This window comes from Capronia epimyces (genome assembly GCF_000585565.1).
Source record: "Capronia epimyces CBS 606.96 chromosome Unknown aczIQ-supercont1.5, whole genome shotgun sequence".
NCBI lineage: Eukaryota > Fungi > Ascomycota > Eurotiomycetes > Chaetothyriales > Herpotrichiellaceae > Capronia > Capronia epimyces.
This window is the reverse complement of record NW_006912908.1, coordinates 1,973,977-1,990,958: the sequence shown is the minus strand read 5'-3', so window position 1 is coordinate 1,990,958 and position 16,982 is coordinate 1,973,977. Positions and strand designations below refer to the sequence as shown.

Genomic DNA, 16,982 nt, shown 5'->3' with positions numbered 1-16,982 from the left:
AATGAGGGTACCTCCTAATACCTATCCTCCACGGAGTCACATCTTCCCTACCGCTTTGGCTTTGCATCAATGTAGACGTAGAGATCGACAGCGGATGCCCCGTCTCATTCTCTCACACTTCTGTCGCCTTGTTCCTTGCTCATCACGACCCTCCTCTAGAATTAGATTCCGAACACCACAGCAGCACCCCGGGTCATGATCTGGGGTACTGGATCTTGGGAGGGAGTATTCCACCATATAAGAATCTCTGCCTCCTCAGGTGATACACATTGATCCCCGTATTCTCCCAATACTGGTGTTACCATAGTTCCCCCCGGACTCTCCCGGTACTCCTTCTTTTCAGGATTCAAGATCCAATAGGCTGGCCCGACTTGATCATTCTTTCACTGAGTTGAACCACCAAGCACAATGTCAGAAGCCCTAGAGAAAGAGCTCCAACTGGAGGGCCTGAAAAAGCCCCAGACCCAGACCCAGACCAAGACTAGAATCGTGGTTGCCGAACATATCGAGGACTGCAGTGACTCGGACTCCCTGAGCCTGGACGAGCTCAAGCCGGTGGATGCGAAGCCGTATCGCCTCAACGGGTACAAACTCCTGGCCATCTCGGTGCGTCCAGATCATGCATGGCAGGCGTCAGGGACCAGACCAGCTGAAGCCATGTGACATCTAGGGAATCATCGTGGGATATCTGGCAGACTCTTTCAACACTCAACTCACCGGGTCTACCTACACCGACCTTGATAAAAAGCTAGGTTCGGCCAGCCGTGAGCATCGCTTCTGCTGGGAACCGCGCTGACCCAAGACGCAGGGCCCGATGCATACGCCGTCTGGATCGCGTGTATGCTTGAACTGGTGGGGACTGCCTTTGCACCGTTCGTCGGCTATGTCAGCGACATCTTCGGTCGACGTCAGTTCCTCTTGCTGGGGCCAGTCTTCGGCACCTTTGGAAACCTCGCGTCAACCTACGCGAACTCGATTCCTCAAATCTACGGCACCGAAATCATCACAGGATTTGGAATCTTGTTCAAACAAGTGTCGGTGGCCGCGGTGGCCGAAATCTTCCCTCGCAACTGGCGACCTCTCGTGTTTGGTTGTTTCTGGGCATCCCTGGCCCCTTCAGAAGGATTCGCACCGGTAATAGGTCAGTTCGGATGAGCCGTGGCCTTCAAGTCGACCGTGGTTGGTTCAATAGCTGACAGCTTTCCTGATTAGGTGCGACCATCATCGCCTACCGTTCTTGGCGGCTGATGTACTGGATTCCAGTGGCCTTGAACTTCCTCTCCTTCATCCTCGTCTATCTCTTTTACCATCCTTTGGATCAGCACGTCCGCGAGGTCGGCAAGACTGCCTGGCAACAACTGGCTTCTCTCGACTATGTCTCGGGTGCCTTGGTAGGCTTCGGCACCGCACTGGCCCTCATCGGTGTGTCACTTGCCGAATACACCCTCGGATGGTATGTGAGCTTCTGCCGCGGTCGGACTGTGATTGACTCATGCGTGCAGGCGTGATTCAAGAGCCCTCGGGTGCGTAGTCGCCGGGGCCGTATTGCTGGTCGGCGGCGTGGGACCGTGGGAATATTTCATGCGCCACCGTCTTCATTACCCAATGTACCCAAGCACCGCATTGAGCAACTTTCGGGGATACACCCTGAACCTGATCCCAACTGCCGCCGTCACCTTAATAGCCTCCACAGGGGCGTTCATGTGGCCTGTGCTGGTGCAGACGCTGTTTGAACGAGATCCTGTCAAGGCGAGCTGGTTGGTCGCTGCACCAATGATCGCCGGAGTGTTTCTGGCTCCAGTCTTTGGCTGGATATTCCAGAGGTTTGCCTACCAGTCCAACTGGATCATAACATGCCTGTCAGCTCTGCTGACCACGTTTACCGCCCTGCAGGCGGTGGTCAGTAAGTCCACCTCATATCGCCCTGCCTTGGTCTTGGGAATCTCTACAAGCGACATTGGCTGACCATGACACCTCTCCCAGCTCCTCATTCAAAGGTAGCTTCAACGCTGCTCGCATGTTTGGTCAATGTGGCATGGACAGGGCTGCTGGTGGGCTTTGCTGCCGTCTTCATGCTTGTCCCTCACCGTTACCTGGGAACATCAACCACAACCTACGCCCGGTTGCGGGTGTGCATCCATGCCGGCGGAGCGCTGATATTCCCTACCATGCTGAAGAACACCATTCCCCGGTACCTTGTTCGCCACGTTGCCATGCCATTGATGGCGCTTGGGGTCAACCCGGTCCTCATCCCAAAGGTAATCGCGGCTCTGACTTCCTCTACCTCGGACAAAACCGTCCTGGGCGAACTGTCTTCGGAACAACTCTCGACCGCCGTGAATGGAGCCAAATGGGCTGCTGTTCACACATACCGCATCATCTTCTTTTCGACTTTGGCCTGGGGAGGAGCCGGCACGGCGATAGTTGCACTGACTAAAAGCTTCGGGCCGGAAATGACACCAGCTGTGGAGATCGAATTGCTTGAAGGCCTCCATATCAACGTCGAGCATGACACGGGCAAGGGACCGGTCATCGGTCAAGAGCAATGGCTGTGAAAGTCATTGGAGAGATTGGTGCATCTTGCATAACTCTGGCAGCAGGATATCTGCCAAATGAGGTGAGCGCATGGATTGAGGCAAAATTGTGTAGAGACTGCAAACATTGTAGGATAGGATGACTTTATGTATATAGGCGTTAGAGGAAGGGTGATGAGTGCCTACTGGATAGAGTACTCACAGCATACGATAGAAAATCCGGTCAACTTCGACTTGATCCCACTGACAGGCAAAGGAGAGTGCCTATTCCGTCATGTGTACGATGTACTGCGGGCATGAAACCTGGCCTAGGTACCGACATGTACCGACATGTACCTAGGTTCGGAGAGAATGGAAGGATGGTAAGTATATCCGTCCGCCTTGAGTAGGGATTTATCTTGATAGCACTGGCATCGTTTAAAAGCAGCGACACCCAGCCCCTCCAAAGGGAATGGGCTCTTGGCAGAGGCTACCCATTTCAGGCTTGGCGCCGGTGGGCCGAAAAAAGGTGAACTGCTCGAAATTTTGGAGAACGCAAAGTGCACATTGTTCCTCCCATACCTGGGCCAGTATCAGTATTCTTTACGTTCGCCCACTTACTGCGCGCTCGGCGCAAATATCAATATGACGCTCCTTATCCTTACCGAGACGTCCGCCGGCTATGCGCTGCTCAAGGCGAAGGACAAGAAGCTCCTCAAGCGGGACGACCTAGCCTCTGAACTGAGCAGCGTGGAAAATGTCACCTCCATACTCAAGCTGAAGGAGTTCCAGAAATTCGACAGTGCCGCAGCAGCTCTCGAGGAGGCGGCTGCCATTGTGGAGGGGAAAGTCACCCCGAAACTCTCGTCCCTGCTCAATACCCTCAAGGACGAGAAAAAAATCTCGCTCGCAGTCGCAGACCCGAAACTAGGAAACGCGATCGGCAAGATCCCGGGCCTTGAGATCAAAGCCATCGCCGACTCCACGACCGCCGACCTCTATCGAGCCATTCGAGAACACCTCCCGTCCCTCATCCCAGGATTACTGCCCGCAGATGTCAAGACAATGTCGTTAGGTCTCTCGCACTCACTGGCAAGACATAAGCTCAAGTTCTCCCCCGACAAGATCGATGTTATGATTGTGCAGGCGATCGGCCTCCTCGATGACCTCGACAAAGAACTCAACACATATGCCATGAGAGTGAAGGAATGGTACGGGTGGCATTTTCCAGAACTGGCAAAGATCTTGAACGACAATCTGGCCTACGCCAAAGTGGTCCTCAAGATGGGAATGCGTACAAACTTTGAACAAAGCGATCTGTCAGAAATCCTCCCAGAAGAGATCGAGGCTGCGGTCAAGACTGCCGCTGATAGGTCTATGGGAACGGAGATTACGGAGGAAGATCTTGAAAACATCCAGAGTCTGGCCGACCAGGTTGTCCAGTTCACAGAATACAGGACGCAACTAGCTAGCTATCTGACGGCACGAATGCGGGCGATCGCTCCTAACCTCACCACTCTGGTTGGGGACTTGGTTGGTGCTCGGCTAATTGCACATGCCGGAAGTTTGATGAATCTGTCCAAAAGCCCCGCCAGTACCATCCAAATTCTGGGCGCCGAAAAGGCTCTTTTCCGAGCTCTCAAGACAAAACACGACACTCCCAAGTATGGTCTAATCTATCATGCTTCTTTGATCGGCCAGGCGTCTGGCAAGAACAAGGGCAAAATGGCAAGAGTACTCGCTGCCAAGGCCGCGCTCGGACTGAGGGTTGACGCGCTGCAAGACTGGGGTGATGACGAGGCAAATCTTCCCGAGGACGAGAAAGCCGCCCTTGGACTGGAAGCGCGAGCCAACCTCGAGCGCAAATTGGCAGCTTTGGAGGGCAAACCGCTCAAACCTCGAGGGATTGCCATTGCTCCTAACGGTGTGTCCACGACGGCGCAACCACAGAAATGGGAGATCAAAGAAGCCCGGAAGTACAATGCGGACGCCGATGGCCTCGACGGCAATGAGGCCCCAGCCAAGAAAGAGAAGAAGTCGAAGAAGGAGAAGAAACTCATCCAGGAGATCTCTGAAGACGCCAAGATGGGAGACGGTGACGAAGAGGCCGAGTCCCAACCCGATGAGCCGATAGACTCAGATGAAGCTGCGGCTATCACCCCCTCCAAACCCAATGGCGTCAGTGGCACAGCCGACGGTGCCGACAAAAAGGCCGAGAAGCAGAGAAAACGGGCGGAGAAAGAAGCACGCAAGCTTGCTAAGGAAGGAGGGAAAGATGCCAGCCTTGAGGCCCTGGCGGCGAAATGTGGCCTGAGTGTTGAGAGGTATCAGAGAAAGCTTGAGCGGGGAGAGATTCAGTTTCAAGAAGACGGCACGCCGGTAGCCATCTCCAAGAAAGAGATCAAGAAGGCGAAGAAGAAGGCGGAGAAAGCTGCCGCAGCCAACACGAATGGCGACGTCGATGGCAGCAAGAAGCGAAAGCGGGCAGAAGAAGAGGTCGTCGAGCAGTCCAAACCAGACAAGAAAAAGAAGCGGAAAGAAAAGGCTTAGGCGCTACGACGTTACTGGTTGGCGTTTCGTCTTTAGCCCAGGGGGGTTTGCGTTTCTTTTTGCTGCATGGCGTCGGGACGGGCGTTGTTGGACTAGCAGTTGTCCACGAGAAAATGTACTGTACTTGCGCAGACGACGGAGGGTGTGGGATGGCATGATGGTGTTGGCCTAGTCTCACTGTCACATATGAGCAGCATATTGCTGAATCAAATACTAGACGTCTCAGTAATAAACTTGATGCTCGGTTCTTGCAACATAACGTAATATATATTGATGGAGTACGAGGCAGCGGCTATCTTGAACAGTGAGCCCTCTCGACACCGTCAGCTCGTTCAACAAAAAGTGTTCTGTCGTACCTAAAGATTGTACGGAGCAGACACAACCTCCCGCAACACCGCCCGGAGCCAGATTCTGCCGGCAGAATTTCTCTCAACTTGTCTTCTCGTCATTTTCTCCCGCAACGTGAATAGCATTCAACACCCAGTGCCTGATATCTTCTTGGTCGTTACAATGGCTAGGTTAGTCGTATGACCTTTTGATCAACTGTTCATGGTCACAAAGGCTACCCCCGTCAGCTTCTCGACCGCACCCTCCCGCCGAAGTAGCCAACTTCAACATGAAGGTCAGTGATCGCGCAGCCAATTCCGACACACCAGTGCCTTTACGAGCACAAGCTAATGCTACGCACTCTGCAGGTCCTTGACCCCCAGTCGGCTCTTCTCACAACGAGCGAGGTGCACCGATTCCTTGCCAACAACCCTCCTCGGCAACCTTCCAAGAAGATAGGATCGTACAAGCCCGTGAATCTGAAGAATTACCAGAGTGTGCGAGAAGATGTACGTCTGAAATATTCTCTCTATGATTGATTGGAGTCCGACTGACCTAGTGATCTAGTTCCAACACTATGTCACCACAACGGTTCCCTACATCGAAGACTTTCCTCCACCAGAAAACTTCGTCAAGGCGGTAGTCCCCAAATTGCGCGCATTTGGCCTGACTAAAACCGAAGTATTCATGCTCATAAACCTTGGAGTGGGCCTTCCTCGGAATCAGATTTCACGGCCTGGCGCAGACGCAGAGAACGGCGAAGCTGCTGAGGCCGATGAAGAGGATGCCGCCGATGAAGTACAAGAACCCGATGACCGGCAACTCTTGTCAATCGTGATAGAAGAACTAGAAGACAGATTCCCGGGTGAGGAGGGCGAAGCCAAGGTTGAAAAGATATTAGAGACAATGCGGACTGAATTCGATCGCGCCCAGGCCGTTGCAAGTGAAAAGGCAAATGCGAACGCAAAGAACGGAACCGAAGCTGCTTGAAGCCATCCAATGCCGAACGACTTGCGCAACATTTACGTCTCCTTTGCCGAAGACGACATGGACTGGCGGCGCCGAATTTATCGCTACCAGAAGCGAGAAACGCAGACCCGGAATTCTGCTCGGCCCAACAAACAAGATCATGATATCAAGGTTGATCATTCCGGTCAGCAGCAATTCGGGTCGGCGAACACCTCGCCATATCCTGCTCTGTCCACTGTCTTAGACACCTGCATAATCTCTGATGAAGCGACACGTCCTCCTCGGGGCACGCGGCCATTATCCGAACAAGTGGTCTTGCACGCGTCCTATTGGGTCTTGGTAGATGGTCCCATCCACCTTGGATGGGATGCTCAAGAAAGGCATAAGACAGAGGTCACCTGCCACACTACCACTAAGGAGCTAGGATATGTTATCAGACATGTCCAGAGTCGTTGCAAAAGGGCGCTGCAACATGGGCATCCCCAAACGCCCTTTTGCATGGTCAGAAAAGGAAATTCTATTATGAGAAGTCAAGGTCATCCTTTCAGCCCCCAAGGTCTTTTAGCCCCATTACTTGGGGGGTGGCCTTAGACCCGCCACACAGGAGTAGGTCCGTGTCATGCTCTAGGATCAACAAAGGACATATTTGTGCTCGAAGAACTGCATTGTGAGCTTCGAGGTAAGAACGCTGATATAAACCTGTTGATCCTGTTGATAGTTTGGTTCACTCCATGGCGATGACGAAAGGAGCCGACTCGATAATTTCAGCTCAGGCCAACATGTGTTCTCCTGAATAAAAGGATCATGCTCCATATATGATCTTCAGCGTTTGTTATTCTCCACAGACCCCACCATTTCGCCCGTACTTCAGACTTTGTCTGTCTCACTCTTTCCACTATCGTCTATTGCTCCTTCAAACTTGCCTTCTTTCTTGCATTGCAGTTGGGTCGCTATGGCACAGCAACAACAGATGATGCCACATTCAGCGGTGGCGGAGAAGCAGGAATACGGAGCTGCTCCGTATGTAAATGCATATGCACAAGGACATGCACAAGGACAGCCTCATGGAGCTGCTCCATATGTAAATGCACATGCATATGCACAAGGACAGACTCATGGAGCTGTCGGAAAGTGGTCATTTGGCCTTTTCGACTGCTGCTCACCATGCAGCACCTGTAAGTCGAAGGAAGCGGGCAAGAATATTCCACAGGGTCGCTAATCTGGGGGCAAGGCTGCATGGCAACATGGTGCCCCTGCGTCCTCTTTGGCAAGACACACGCACGTGAACGCGGTGAATTTGATTCCAGTGGGTGCAATGCAATGGTATGTCAATGGCTGTTCGTGCCTCGCCTACTTCTCTGAACCGCCCTCTCTCGCGTATTGGTTCTGACAGTCGCACCAAGTGTTGCGCATGGTACGCCTTGATGTGCATAGGCGGCAGCTGCATCCTGCAATGCCTCAATCGACGAAACATGCGGGAGAAGTATGGGATTGAAGGCAGCACCTGTGGCGATTTCTGCGGAGCCTGCTGTTGCGCTTGCTGTCAGTTGATCCAAGAAGACAAGGAATCCATCGTCAGGGTCACCGGCGTAAACCCTAAGACGAAGCAAGCCTACGCATCGCCTGACCAGATGGTCTATCCTTGATGTGATGGCGGACGGTTTGGTATAGGAGAGGACTGTGGTCGCAGGTGACGGCCATCGACTAGGAGGACGAGCTGGCACCTCTCCAACTCATGCGCGGACGGGATTTCAAAAGGATTGGCGAAAGGGTATAACTGAAAGTGTTTAGGCACCAGGTGCACTGTGCTTGCTTCAACTGCAAGGGTGGTGATATGAGAGAATCAAGCAGGTCGACCTTGGTGGCGCCTTTCATGTGAAGTGCTTGCCACACTACAGACCACCATAAAAGTGTGTTTAAGCGAGCCTGCGCGACTGGTTGTTTGGCCCCCATTTCTGGTCTTCACTCTCGCCTGTCTTCTCTTTTTCTCTTCCGAAACACCCCCCTTCCTCTGTTCATGGTGCATTATTCCCTTGTTTTACTTCTCTCCAGAAAACACTACTCGCTCCTCCAGCAACCCCCATCCTCGGCCTCAGTTCTCGCAGCAATGTATCCTCCACTAAAAGGTAGATTCACCGACCCCCCTCAGGTCCCTCGAGGCACCAAGATCGTCAAAGTCCTGGTCGGATCTGAGCAGGAGGAGTTCACCGTCCACAGAGACCTGTTGTGTGCTGCGTCCAAATTCTTCGACCGCGCGTTGGCAGGACCATTCATTGAAGGCCAGACGCAGGAGGTCAGGTTACCAGAAGAACTGGCGCATGTGTTTACCTTTCTTGTCGAGTGGCTCTACATTGGTGGATACCTTGATACAACATACCCTTCGCTCGTCCGCAGCCGGCAACGAGATTTCAAGGACGACTACTATCTCAAAGTCTACCTGATGGCCGATCGCCTGATGGTTCCGGGCTTGCAGCTCCTCAGCTTTCAACGAATCCGAGAGATCTTCGGAGACAAAGCTGCCACACTCCCCAGCCGCGACTTCTTACATTCTTTGTTCAGTGAAGGGGTGCCGTTAGCATTACAAATGCACGTGTTGGAGCATGCCGCATATTGGTTTTTCAAGTCATCCAAGGACGAGTGGGCGGCTCTTTTCACAATTTACGACCGGTTTGGCACCGAAATGGCCCTGGCAAAGATCCGCAGTGCCGACAACCCATTGTATCTTCATCCTTCCGCAGTGCCGGATTTCTGCGAGTGCGGTGGATTCAACTTGGAAGCATTGGAGAAGGAGGCCCGGCTTTCTGACCAGGCTTTTTCGTCCGGGACCACCAAGAAGTTATGTACGCTAAGTCTGACTCCAGCATTCGTTAGACACCTTGCAACTGACTGCGTGACTAGCATGTGCAACTCTTTGGGGGATCTACTCGGAGATGGTAGCCTCCTAGCTTCGCTGGGTCTCCCTTCTCCTCTACAAGCTAAACGAAGGCAACGGAAACAGGGGCATTGGTTTGATCGTCAACTATGGGAGCCCAGCCATTTGAAATTCAAATCTTCAAGCTGTGGACGAAACCGATTAGGAGTATCACTGCAATGACAACGAAGAGCTTTAGCGAGACCAATAGGAGAACAGGGAGGCAACAAAGTCGCTATAAGCGCTTCCAGTCCATTAAATCTCCTGACCAAGTAAGGCTCAGGCTCGGAGTCAGGCCCAGCCTCGTCAAGTCTGGTCAGGACGTGAAGGAACAAATGTGTCAAAGTAATGGTTTGCGGCCCAAGCCAGGTGGACATGCGCTGGTGATGTGTAAGCCCAACATTGGGTGAAGGTATCTTTTCTTCACCTGTGCAGCCATTCTTTCTAAGCCCAAAGGAAGGCAACGTGAAGTACGTATTCAGAAGTAACAATCATATCAAATGCTGACCATATTTCTAGACATTGGCCTGTTGGCAGGGCATTCCGATCAGTGACATGACAGCCTCACTCACTACATAACTGAGACAAGAGGCTGTATTCTAGCACGGCTCTATTCACATGATTGTGACTTCAATGTCCAACTCAGTGCACCTGTCAGTGCAGGGGTAGAACGATCATTGTCACTACGGTCTGCGCGCATCACCCATGTTCATTCACTCCAGACCTTGGGCCTACAAGTGGTATAAATATACCCCCCCTGTCCTCGCATTTTCTCGCGGATCATTCCTCCTCTTTCATCGACAGTCGATCTCGCCCCTTGCTCAACATGGATAGAGGCATAGTGACTGCTGTTCAACCACCTCAGGTTCCTTATGGCACAGAGTTTGTCATCCTCATCCTTGGGAAACAAAAGCAAAAGTTTCTAATCCACAAGAATCTACTCTGCGCCTCCTCGGGCTTCTTCAATGATGTCTTTAACTCCGACTTCGTCCAAGTTGGAGACCAGCAGTATACTCTACCACACGATGATCCTGGCCTCTTTCATCTTGTGCAAGACTGGCTTTATTCAGGCCGTGTGCCGGAGAGTGTCTCTTGCTACATGAACAACGAGACGAGCAGCCATACGGACGAGTTCTGGTGGAATGTGTATGGCATGGGACAGCGACTGGACATGAGCAGAATCAAGATTCTCGCAGTCGAAAAGCTCCAGGGCTTGTTCTCCACCACATCTGCACTGATCCCCAGCACAGAATTCATTGCAAGCTTGTTCACCAGTGGCCTCAGCCCGCTACTGGAAGAAGTCGTCGTGGGCCATGTTGCCTACTGGTTGCTCCGCTCCAAGGCCAATCCGGTTTGGTCTCCTCTGCCTGAGGCACACGAGAGGTTCGGCACCAACTTGGCCTACGCCATGATGAAGAACATCCGCCGGAATCTGGTGGTGCATCCTCTCGACCCTTCGCATGGAATCATGCCTCCTGCGGATCTTGCAGCTTTTTTGGCCGATGATTCAGCGGCGGTGTTCAAAAGTCCCTTCTTGTCCAACGAAGCTCTTGAGAAACCTCTCCAGACTTGCCCGATCAGCGACCTTGACCAACACCACGTTTCCCGCGAGCCAGCCACGACCGAGGGAGTCCAACAATACCAGACTAATGTCACATCAGGCTGGGAATATGAGACTGATCTTGCTTCGGCGGAATTAGGCTGGGATGACCCATTGCCGTGTCCGCCTCCCACACCGACGTTCAAGGAACCATGCTCTTCGCCCGGCCCAACTTTCAGATCAGACCCAGCAATCCTCTGGCCAGCAGTACCACCTCAACCGGACTTTGACGTGCCACTCACCCAACCACCAGAGCCAGTGTCGTGGGAAACGTTCGGCAAAACAGGAACAGCCAGCGGGAAAGGTGTGGAAAGGTCCTCCGATCAGGTCATCTACAAATCCAGCAGCATCTTGTCGGCCCTGAAATCCATTCTGGTCACACTCGAGTCTACTAGGAGGACTCTGGACGCAAATGGCATGCAAGGAAAACCTGATGATTACGGATACGATCACGGAGATGCAAACATTGACAATGACGGGTATGCTGGATGGGAGGGGGATTATGATGGATGCTACGATGACGAGGACTATGAGGGCTGGGGCAGAGAAATGACTCCTGAAGACCATGAAAATGGCAACGCTTTCTGGGCAGATGGGAAACCGGCTCCTCCCAGTCAGGCATGGGGCTGGGGGGTCTAGATGCAAATCGGCAACGAACAACAGGATCTCGAGCCCGGGCTTTGGAAGCACTTGAGGGGCCAAGGCTTCTGAGCAAGCAAAAGCACAATGTTTTGATCTGATTTGGTTTGATTTTGAAGGCCAGGATGCTTTGATTTTGGCTGCAGGTGGAATGCGACAGATCAGTTAGCCAGCTTAGAATGGCAGAGAGCAATAATGCATGGCATGGCATTTAATGATATTGATTTCATTACTCCTACTGGTTCTCCTGTGTCCTCTGTACCAACCTCCGAGAACCGGCGGAAATTGGGGCCTCAGGCCTAGGATAAGGCTTAGGGGCGTCCCCTAATCCTACGGCCAAGGCTGAGCTGAAACCCCAAGGCTCCTAAGCCACTAAGCCCCGATCCGGAATCGGAGTCGGAGTCGGCAGGTCTGGGGCAGGTCCCCGAGTCTGTCTTATCAGTTGTTATCTCCCTCTCCTCTCCCCCGCCTGTAGCCGCCGTGGCTCCCTGAGCAAGCAGTCAAGTCAGTCATCTCGTCCTCTGCATCGCCTCTGTCGTAGTTGACAGTAGCAGCATCGGAATCGGTATCGGTATCATCGGAGTGTCCCTAGGTCCCTAGATCCCATCAGCAGCGTGCACGCAGCATGGGCAACTCACAATCCTCCAGCGCGGCCAACGAGTCGGCCGCGGTCGAGAAGATGCTCGTGCAACAACTCCAGAACCTCCGGACGCGCGATAAGATCCGACAGCTGGAGGTGGAGAGGGAATACATCCACGTCGACGCGGAGAAGGGCATCCCGCAAGCATACTCTGCGGACCCTACGCTCTCAGTCAAGACGGCGGAGGAATGGGAGAAAGAACTGCTGGCCGACCCGAAGAACCGACTGGCATTGAATGCCCTGCTCTCCAATGACATCCGCTCGGTGGTGTCGAACAAAGTGGCCACCCTGACGGACACACAGACGTTCAACGTCAAGATCCCGTTCGAGGGCACCCCGGTCACGAACCAACGGTCGTCAGGCAGATGCTGGCTGTTCGCCACGACCAATGTGCTTCGCGTGGCGGTGATGAAGAAACACAACTTGAAAGAGTTCGAGTTGAGCCAGGCATACCTGTTCTTCTGGGACAAGCTCGAGAAGGCCAATTGGTTCCTGGAGCAGATCATCGACACGGCCAACCAGGACTTGGACAGCCGTTTGGTGCAAGAGTTGCTCGGCGCCCCGGTCAGCGACGGCGGTCAATGGGATATGGCGGCTAACCTGGTGGCCAAGTACGGATTGGTGAGTACACACCCCCTCATCCAGATGTTTAGGTAGCATTGCCGGTGCCGGTGTGACAGCACAAGCCCGAGGTCAGGTCTATTCTGGACGGGTAGCGCCTGTTACAGAATATTGGGGGCAGCACCTATTACAGAATATTGGGAAGCATGTGTCCTGACCAGAGATGTGATGTTCAGGTTCCTCAAAAACTCTACCCGGATTCATACAACGCCATGAACTCATCGGCCATGAGTTCGATCTTGACCACCAAGCTACGTGAAGATGCGGTCGTTCTGCGATCGATGGTGAACACGGCGTCGATCAAGAAATCGTCCATCGTCGGCGCAAAGGCCAAGATGATGCAAGAGGTCCACTGCATCCTGACTCTGATGCTGGGACCTCCGCCCAAACCCGACGAGAAATTCACGTGGGAACACTACGACGCCAACGACAAGTACAACAAAGTGGTCAAGACGCCACTCGAGTTCGCGGCCGAGCTCTCCAGCCCCAGCGTGGTGCGCGCCTTGAATGCCAACGTGAGCGAACTGTTCAGTCTGGTCAACGACCCGCGCAACACATACAACCAACTCCTGACGGTGGAGCGGCTGGGCAACGTGATCGGGGGTCGACCCATCACCTACGTCAACGTCGACATGGCGACGATCAAGAAGGCCAGCATCGCCATGCTGCGCGCCGGCCTGCCCGTCTTCTTCGGCAGCGACGTGGGCAAGTTCTCCAACTCGACCTCGGGCATCATGGACCCGGCTTTGTACGACTACGGGCTGGCGTTCAACATCAGCCTGAACCTGAGCAAGAGCCAGCGCCTGAAGGTGCGCGAGTCGGCCATGACCCACGCCATGGTCCTCACCGCCGTGCAGGTTGAGGGTGGTAAGCCCGTCCGCTGGCGCGTCATGAACTCGTGGGGCGAGGCCGCCGGCGACAAGGGTTACTTTGTCATGACCGACAAGTGGATGGACGAGTTTGTCTATCAGGTCGTCGTGGATCCTGGCTTCGTGTCCAAGGAGATCAAGGACCTGCTCCAGACCGAGCCACTGGTTCTTCCGCTATGGGATCCTATGGGGGCGCTGGCTTAGCGCTGACTTAGCTAATGACCGCCGGAGGTGAGATGTGAGATGTGATGTGAGAGGTGATGTGAAATGTGAGATGTGAGAGGTGAGAGGTGATGTGACGTGATGATTGACAATTTTTCCAAGACAGCGACGGGAGCGAGTTCTTTTTAAATATTCCAGGGGAAGCTATCTCATTGCAAACATAACGCAGACATGTTACATATGCACATACATATATCCATAGATCAACAGATCAATATCTCATGAAAGTTGCAGTCATGCTGATTACACTATACTCCGTACACTATACACCATATCCTATACACTATGTGATGCCAGCCAGCCTAAGGACAAGACAGGACGAGACCGGTCCGTTTTCCATCTATACGATGCCAGCCAGCCAGCCTATCGACAGACGAGACCGTCTTCCGTCTATAGTATTCCCCCACGAGATCGATCTGACTTGACCAGAGAAGAGAAGAGACATGACAAGCACTCGGAGGTATTGGCACATTACATTATCCAGCAGAGCAGGGAACCAGGGAACCAGGGAACCAGGAAAAAAGGAAACCTGCAAAGCATCCTGGGAGGACATCAACTCAATCAGATTCATTTACACCATCCTAGGAGGATATTAACTCGATTTATTTTCAAGGTATCCTAGAAGGACATTCACTCGATCCAATCATTTTCATAAAGTCCCAGCAGGGATCGGCTATCAGAAGGCAAATTAGGATATTGGTCCCAAGTGAGGCAGCAGAAAGCATATTAGGATATTGGTTCACAAGTGAGACGGCATCCAGTAAGTACGAGTAGCTTGCAAGAGAGGCATGAGGCCGGCCAATATCTTCTATCTTCGCTATCATCATGTCATACGAGCAGCGAAAACCGAAAACCGAAAACTGCCGACATGATGAGATGAGATACGATGCTATGTGATGCAAGGTAATGCGATGTGATGTACCTGGGGATGGGAATGGGGATAGGCATGGGGTCCTGTTTGACGGTTTCCTAGTGGTCTGCAGCAGGCGCCCATAGATAGATGCCTCCCTCGCAAACACAAACACAAGCCCAATGCGAAACCGAAATCCTGAAAATGTCCGAAGCAATGTCCGAAGCAATGGCAATGGTAATGGTAATGGCAATGGATGGCAATAGCAATACCATGCTGATGGCCACTAATTCAAGAAAGTCACTCCTGACTTCCAGAAGTCCACCTCGACCAGGCCAAAGACTGCCACTGGCACTGCAGAATACCATCCTTCGATGACCACTGAATTGTGTGTAGCTAATCAACGCTCGACGGCCACTAATTGTGTGTAGCTGCCAACGCTCGATCCGATCCAAAACTCCTATACGAGCCGTATGATAGCTAAACGCCATCCGGTCTGTCCGTCCGTCCATTCCAGCGCCATGATGCAATCGCTCAAAGACCTGACAAAAAGTAGTATGTCGCTGGGTGGTGGATAGGTTTGGAAACCAATAGTCCTCAGTTATGGTGAGGTCAATCCTCCCATAGACATCAGTTATGGTATGTTCAATCTTCCCAGCTTTTCTCCACCGTCTCCCGTACTCGCTTGGTATACTCTTTCCGGTTGTCCTTGTACAGATTGGAGGCTTCGACATTGGCGGGCGAAGAAGTGTTGGGGTCGTTGAGCAGAGACTGGATGCTGGTGAGGATGGCGGCCACATCGTAGGTAGGTGACCATCGGTTCTGTAGAATATCTAGGCACAGCTCGCCCGTGCCGTAGACGTTAGGGTGGAACATTTGAGACACGAACTTGACACCCGGCGGTTTGTTGGGATAGGCTTCCTCGAACTGCATGACGAGGCGGAATGTTCCATCTTCGAACGGCGTGTCCGCGGGACCGATGATGACGGCGTTCCTAGAATGGGAAAAGACAAAGCGTTAATTTAGGGAATGACAAAGACAAGCGCTAATTCAGGGAATAGAAAAGCGAATTGAAACGGCACTGGTAATGGAACGGAATAGGATGGGTAGGGACTCGGGACTCGGGACGGTCGTCATACCAGGTCATGACATTGTCGGCGATCGGAGAGGCAGAGACGCCAGCAGGAGGATCGGTTTGCATACGCTGGTCTTTGAGTTAGCATGGTCCTAATGGGTACACTGAGAACAGATACTGTTCCGGAGAACGAGGCTGTGGAGGCGCCATCGAGACAAATTGGCCTGGTGTTGGTTGCGTACCTTGAAATCTCGCATCAAGCGGCGTCGTGCGGAGGTCGACATGTCGGGACGGGAGTTTGAAGGGTCTGTGTTTCCTGGACTGGGACGGGTCAAGAAGGGTGAGTCGACTCGACTGCAAGGTTGGATGTGGGATTGGGATCTGGAGAAATGGTGATGGTAGGGTTGGCGGGGATCACGAGAGGCGAGATGGAAGTCGATTCACCCGCCTATCTCAGAGCCTGTGGTGTGTGGCGTATGGCGTATAGCGTGTGGGTGTGGCGTGTACTCCGTCGAGTCGTCGACTGCGGCGTTTGGAACTTTACAGAACTGACGTGAAGCGGACGAGTACTCCGTAGTACGGAGTACGTGATACCTAAAGTTGAGGTAAATCATGCCGCTTTACAACTCGTCCACGATAACGTCCACGATAAGTAATCGGGCAGCAGACTACAGACTAGGTGCTAGGTACCTTACCTAGCACGTGCCTAGTGCCTGCGGAAGTCCAGGTCATGTGATCGTCGCGGCCTAGGCCCTGAGGAATCGCTCCGGAATTGGCCCGAGACGCAGGCTGGAGAGAATGGCGGGATTCACTTAGTAGCACTGTGGACTGTGGGCGCTGGGGAGATGCCGAGGATACCCTCGTTTGTATCCGCACTCGGTCCTTACCATACTCCAGGACAGCACCCAGCAGCACCCAAGCCAGCATTTCGCCGGTATATCTTCGACGGTACGGTCAGTAATCATGGCAATGCTTCCGTGCCCACCTGACACCAAGGTATACTAATACTATTCCTTACCTTGTAACATTTCCTTTCGTCTTGTCTCCTGCTGAAGACGCTCTCTATCTGTGTACCGTCTACTGTCTGCCGTCGTAAAGCTCGCTTCTCTCGCCTCTTGTTCGCCGAGTCCCCTCGCCGCCGCCTCCTCCTCCAACCTCCCCTCGAATACCTAGTGCAGAGGCAGCGATACTTTGGC

General features: G+C 53.0%; 7 protein-coding genes across 7 annotated transcripts; 6 read left to right on the top strand and 1 right to left on the bottom strand.

Moving 5' to 3' along the window:
- Nucleotides 1–408: 408 nt before the first annotated feature.
- A1O3_06670 (uncharacterized protein) lies at nucleotides 409–2,555 on the top strand (the record flags this gene model as incomplete). The annotated part of the gene is made up of 6 exons (XM_007736788.1): nucleotides 409–606; nucleotides 671–764; nucleotides 809–1,141; nucleotides 1,213–1,453; nucleotides 1,503–1,903; nucleotides 1,984–2,555. 6 exons carry the CDS (start codon nucleotides 409–411, stop codon nucleotides 2,553–2,555), a joined length of 1,839 nt encoding a protein of 612 aa, XP_007734978.1.
- A 603-nt stretch (nucleotides 2,556–3,158) lies between these two features.
- A1O3_06669 (nucleolar protein 58) lies at nucleotides 3,159–5,063 on the top strand (the record flags this gene model as incomplete). The annotated part of the gene is made up of 1 exon (XM_007736787.1): nucleotides 3,159–5,063. The coding sequence occupies one exon, from the start codon at nucleotides 3,159–3,161 to the stop codon at nucleotides 5,061–5,063; it is 1,905 nt and encodes a 634-aa protein (XP_007734977.1).
- Nucleotides 5,064–5,740: 677 nt separating this feature from the next.
- A1O3_06668 (uncharacterized protein) lies at nucleotides 5,741–6,380 on the top strand (the record flags this gene model as incomplete). The annotated part of the gene is made up of 2 exons (XM_007736786.1): nucleotides 5,741–5,899; nucleotides 5,958–6,380. 2 exons carry the CDS (start codon nucleotides 5,741–5,743, stop codon nucleotides 6,378–6,380), a joined length of 582 nt encoding a protein of 193 aa, XP_007734976.1.
- Nucleotides 6,381–8,466: 2,086 nt separating this feature from the next.
- Nucleotides 8,467–9,253, top strand: A1O3_06667 (uncharacterized protein; the record flags this gene model as incomplete). Its single annotated transcript, XM_007736785.1, has 2 exons — nucleotides 8,467–9,199; nucleotides 9,231–9,253. 2 exons carry the CDS (start codon nucleotides 8,467–8,469, stop codon nucleotides 9,251–9,253), a joined length of 756 nt encoding a protein of 251 aa, XP_007734975.1.
- Nucleotides 9,254–10,096: 843 nt separating this feature from the next.
- On the top strand, nucleotides 10,097–11,509 carry A1O3_06666 (uncharacterized protein; the record flags this gene model as incomplete). Its single annotated transcript, XM_007736784.1, has 1 exon — nucleotides 10,097–11,509. The coding sequence occupies one exon, from the start codon at nucleotides 10,097–10,099 to the stop codon at nucleotides 11,507–11,509; it is 1,413 nt and encodes a 470-aa protein (XP_007734974.1).
- Nucleotides 11,510–12,134: 625 nt separating this feature from the next.
- A1O3_06665 (bleomycin hydrolase) lies at nucleotides 12,135–13,843 on the top strand (the record flags this gene model as incomplete). Its single annotated transcript, XM_007736783.1, has 2 exons — nucleotides 12,135–12,770; nucleotides 12,947–13,843. 2 exons carry the CDS (start codon nucleotides 12,135–12,137, stop codon nucleotides 13,841–13,843), a joined length of 1,533 nt encoding a protein of 510 aa, XP_007734973.1.
- Nucleotides 13,844–15,356: 1,513 nt separating this feature from the next.
- Nucleotides 15,357–16,070, bottom strand: A1O3_06664 (ubiquitin-conjugating enzyme E2 2; the record flags this gene model as incomplete). The annotated part of the gene is made up of 3 exons (XM_007736782.1): nucleotides 15,357–15,705; nucleotides 15,794–15,915; nucleotides 16,029–16,070. 3 exons carry the CDS (start codon nucleotides 16,068–16,070, stop codon nucleotides 15,357–15,359), a joined length of 513 nt encoding a protein of 170 aa, XP_007734972.1.
- Nucleotides 16,071–16,982: the final 912 nt, after the last annotated feature.